The sequence below is a fragment of the Etheostoma spectabile genome, chromosome 15 (assembly GCF_008692095.1).
Source record: "Etheostoma spectabile isolate EspeVRDwgs_2016 chromosome 15, UIUC_Espe_1.0, whole genome shotgun sequence".
Classification (NCBI taxonomy): Eukaryota; Metazoa; Chordata; class Actinopteri; order Perciformes; family Percidae; genus Etheostoma; species Etheostoma spectabile.
Window position 1 is genome coordinate 31,509,864 of NC_045747.1, and position 5,469 is coordinate 31,515,332.

The following is a 5,469-nucleotide window of genomic DNA, read 5'->3' on the forward strand; positions in this document are numbered from 1 at the left end:
GGTCTCTTCTTCATTCACAAATTCCTCCCTCGCTGAACAGAAACTTCCACAACACTGTCCTTTGAAACTAATACCTTAGCTTAACGCTCCATCACTGTTCATCATCAGCAGCCTTAAATTGGCAGTTTTTCTAAGGGAGTTTGGTGGAAGGAAGCTGTATTTAATCCATTGACGATTGTTTCTTTAATTCGCTATACATTACATTTAAGGACCTTTTAGTTCAAAGCAACACATTATTTAATACATAGCTGTTTTACAATACAAAGAAATGTACTTTTAACTCTAATATTGACAGTTTATCTGATTGATTTTGGATAAAACTCCCCGTAACGTTAAATATCAATCTACTGTTTGTACCATTATTTTTAACGTTAATGAACTAAATTAGCACCAAAAAAAAAGACATTTTCCGATCACTAATTTGTCAACACATCATTTGTCAACACATCATTTTTACATAAGTATTTAATTTTAATTTTTTTGGAGAAAAAAAATAACTTACTACGAATTCTAAAATTGACGATTTTTCTAATGGAGTTTGGTGAAACGTACGTTGACGTGACCGTTATTTGACGTTAACAGTAATTCAAATAATTTGACAGTTGATATGTGACATTCAAATTTACACCGTAGACAAAAAAATGGAAAATGGAAGCAGGGTACTTACCCTCTTTTAAAAAAGATGAGAATATGAAGATACATTAACCAGAAGAGGCTTCGGTCCGTGGTGTCGGTCCTCTGCTCGATGCCGTTAACATCGCCGTCGGTTGCTTTATACCTGGCTCACTCCCCTCTGGTAACTTCTCGAGCTTTCCAGAGTCAACTGACCGTTGTTGTGATCCAATCAGAGCTCAGCGTGGGGTGCTCGACGTGATGACGTGTCACCAGACGCGAGTCCCCTGGAAGTTTCTATGAGCTTCTGGTCGACGGGAGAAACCGGGAGAGCGAAATGTGCATTTTACAGAACAATTAATATGCCCGAAGTACAAAATCCGAGCCTAAAAACAACGAAACTGACTGAGCAAACACAGATAGACTTATCTGAAAGACGTATACCAAATGTAAACACAATCCGATGAATAAATACACAAATTAACAACAAAATATCACCGTTTTTGAACACTAATGCACCTAATGTCCATCTTATATGTACATCTGTGCTTCAGAAACGCCTTTCCTTCAAAGCCGAAGTTTTAAGAAGACGATGATGATAAAGTCTAACATCTTTAACTTGTTTCACATGACTGTACAATAATCACACAACCTAAAAAACCTAAAATTTAGAGTTTTTCAGGTGGAATATTGGTTTTTGTAGAAAATACCCTGTATTTTAACATAGGGGGGTGTATACTTATGCCCTTGTATTTTAACATAGGGGGGTGTATACTTATGCCCTTGTATTTTAACATAGGGGGTGTATACTTATGCCCCCTGTATTTTAACATAGGGGGGTGTATACTTATGCCCCTGTATTTTAACTAGGGGGTGTATTCTATGCCCCTGTATTTTAACATAGGGGGGTGATACTTATGCCCCTTGATTTTAACATAGGGGGTGTACTATTATGCCCCTGTATTTTAACATGGGGGTGTATACTTATGCCCTGTATTTTAACATAGGGGGTGTATACTTATGCCCCGACCCCTGTATTTTAACATAGGGGGTGTATACTTATGACCCCTGTATTTTAACATAGGGGGTGTATACTATGCCCTGTATTTCATAGGGGGTGTATACTTATGCCCCTGTATTTTAACATGGGGGGTGTATACTTATGCCCCCGTATTTAACATAGGGGGTGTATACTTATGCCCCTGTATTTTAACATAGGGGGGTGTATACTTATGACCCCTGTATTTTAACATAGGGGGTGTATACTTATGATTTTAAGGAAGAACATTTATTTGTTTACATTATTCAGTCCTAAAGAAAATTGGTGTCCTTAAAGGTTGGATTTTCCTAAATCTTTTGAATTAAGAAATTAAGATCAATTTCCAAAAGATGTCTTGAATTTTTTCTTTTTAATATAAAAAAATATATATATATACAAACATACACACATGTATATTTTCTGCCCGGGGGGGGGGGGGGGGGGGTGCACTGTAGCTACAAATCTGTAGTTTGCTTTGAGCATTTTATATTAATATTAATATTGTTGTGGTGATCTCTGGTGCTTTATCAGTAAACCTCACGGCTCTCTTCATCTCGCCTCATATGGAAATATGAGTTTGGTTGTTTTTGTTGTCAAATTCATCCTGATCTTCCTAAAACCGAAACCAGAGTCACAGCCGTCTGATCTCCGTGGAAACGGACTTTGAGCATGCCTCCGTAACACTAACTTATTAACTTTAGTTTTAGTTATTTCTGGAATTTATGGTCAATAAACCTCATTTATAGGAAATTATACCTAATGTTTGAGTTAGAAAAGCAGAAATTAGAAATTATTGAGACTAAAATTAAAGGAATGGATGTGTGATAACCACAGACTGGAATATGTCACTTTTACTCAACACCTATTTCAAACAACACTTCACTTTGTTTACAATGCATAAAATATAATAGACCCAAAATTATGAAAGTAGAGATTTGTACTGGCAAAGAGCGTTGGAATCAATCATGTTTATTTTGGGGAATTAAAAAGAACATTGATATAGGACAACATGGGGACAACATGGGGACAACATGGGACAACATGGGGACAACACGAGCACATGAGACAAATAGGACAACATAGGACAACATGAGGAACATGAGGACATGGGACACATGGGACAACATGAGGACAACATGGGACAACATGGGTACAACATGGGGACAACATGGGGACAACATGAGACAACATGGGGCAACATGGGACAACATGAGGACAACATGGGACAACATGGGGACAACATGGGGACAACATGAGGACAACATGAACAACATGGGAACAACATGAGGACAATATGAGACAACATGAGGACAACAGGACAACATGGACAACATGAGGACAACATGAGGACAACATGTGGGGACAACATGGGGACACACTGAGGACAACATGAGACAACATGGGAACAACATGGGGACAACATGAGGACAATATGGGACAACATGAGGACAAACTGGGGACAACATGGGGACAACATGAAGACAACATGAGACAACATGGGGACAACTGAGGACACATGGGACAACATGAGGACAACATGGGGACCACATGGGGACAACATAAGGACATATGAGGACAACATGAAGACAACATGAGGACGACATGAGGACAACATGAAGACAACATGAGGGCAACATGAGGACACATGAGGACAACATGGGGAACTGAGGACAACATGAGGAACCATGGAGGCACATGAGACAACATGAGGACAACATGAGGACACAGGAGGGCAACATGGGGACAAATGAGACACTGAGGGCACTGAGGGCAACATGGGACAACATGAGGGCAACATGAGGACAACATGAGGAACCAACATGAGGGCAACATGAGGACAACATGAGGGCAACTGGGGACCACATGAGGACAACATGAGGACAACATGAGGACAACATGAGGACAACATGAGGCACATGGGGACACATGAGACACATGAGGGCAACATGGAGGGCAACATGGGACAACATGAGGGACATGAGGACACATGAGGGCACATGGGGCAACTGAGGACAATATGAGGACAACATGAGACAACATGAGGACAACATGAGGACAACAGAGGACAACATGAGGGCAACAGGAGGACGACATGGGGACAACATGAGGACAACATGAGGACAACATGAGGGCAACATGAGGGCAACATGGGGACAACATGAGGACAACATGAGGACAACATGAGGACCATCCATGTCAGTTTTGAGGTACTTTGGTGTTAACCCTCGTGTTCTCTTCCTGTTGACCTTGAACTTGCCCTTTCAGGTCCAAATAGATTTTTTTTGTGCTTTTCCGATGTTTTTCAGATTTATTTCTCGCTTTTTTTCAACTTCAGGTGCTTTTTTAAAAACCTGAGCTGGTTTAATAACAGGTTTTTACTCTTATTCTCGGAATTCATGGTCAACAAACCTAATGTATATCAAATTATACATAACGCTTTTAGATAACAAGACAGAAATTATGAATTATTTTGACTAATAGTTAAGATCCTGAGATAAAACACTTGGAAACGGGTAAAGTTTGACCCGAGGACAACACACGGGTTAAAGAAACCTGTGTTTGAGATACAGAAACATTGAAAACGGGTCAAATGTCCCCCAAAGACATCAGGAGCGTTGGGCACAAAGCAGCGTTTATTGGCCCAATGAAGGTGAGTCCAGCCGGGACGGCTGCAGCGTGTGTTTGTGCAGAAGGGCGTGTGTGGTGCTATGTGGGGGGGGGGTGTGGTGCATTGTGGGGCGTGTGTGGTGCTATGTGGGTGTGTGTGTGTGTGTGGTGCATTGTGGGGCGTGTGTGGTGCTATGTGGGGGGGGGCGTGTGTGGTGCATTGTGGGGCGTGGCCCGACACAGGGCAGATAGAGCACCTGAGTCACGCCTTCTCCTCCAACCTGCTCCACTCCTGCAATCATTACAGCTTCACTGCGTCCAGAGACTCACATGATGGAGGGGGAGCTGCTGGTCTGGGCGGTCGTGGTCCTGGGTTTTAGTGCAGGTCAGTGTCTCGGTCCTGGTCCTGGTCTTGATCTGAAATTAAATCTCAAGAGATTGTTGTATTTTTTGTGTGCAATAATGGCAAATGCAGACTTTATTTGGTGATTTTAAGGAGTGTTTTCAAAAGGTCAGAGATGGCAGAAGTACTCACTTCCTGTACTCAAGTAGAAGTACAAATACTCTGGTAAAAGTAGAAGTATTGATTTAACTTCTTTACTCAATGAATGATAAAGTACAGATACCGGGTTGTTTTTTTGTGTATGATTTATTAATTGGATTTTGAACATGACAGATACATAATACACCTCATCCATAGAATCAGATACCTGTGTTAAAAAATACTCTGGTAAAAGTAGAAGTACTCATTGAACTTGTTTAATCAAGTAAAAGTAACAAAGTACAGGCTTGGACATGTACTTAAAGTATAAAAGTAAAAGTATCCGTGCGCATGAGCATTATTTGTGAGAGCTTCCTGGACCAGACACACCCGTTAACATGGAAAATGGGTGCTAACTCACTTTGTATTAGATCTGGGTTCAAATGTCTCATTTTACTCACCTGGGTTAGGGTTAATTAACATGTTGGGACAGGCAACAGGTGTGACATAGTCTCCATTTGTTTTAATTCTCTTACGCCAAGGATTGTGGGTAGTGTAGTACTTCTTCATGACACCATTGCTCTATACATCTAGAAATAGAATAGAAAGCCTTTACTGTCATTATACGTAAGTGCAGTACCTGTGTAACGAGACTGAAGCAAAACCTTTACAGTGTCAACACAACATGTAAAAATATAAAATGTAAGAAGAAGAAGAAGAAGAAAAAGAG

At 40.7% G+C, this 5,469-nt stretch overlaps 1 protein-coding gene across 1 annotated transcript in view; it reads left to right on the top strand.

Moving 5' to 3' along the window:
* The first annotated feature begins 4,553 nt into the window (after positions 1-4,553).
* LOC116702991 (serine protease 33) overlaps positions 4,554-5,469 on the top strand; it is a 15,271-nt gene continuing 14,355 nt past the window's right edge. The window contains exon 1 of the mRNA XM_032537561.1: positions 4,554-4,643. Coding sequence (XP_032393452.1) covers positions 4,589-4,643 — 55 coding nt within the window. The 5' untranslated portion in view covers positions 4,554-4,588. The remainder of the gene's footprint in view (positions 4,644-5,469) is intronic.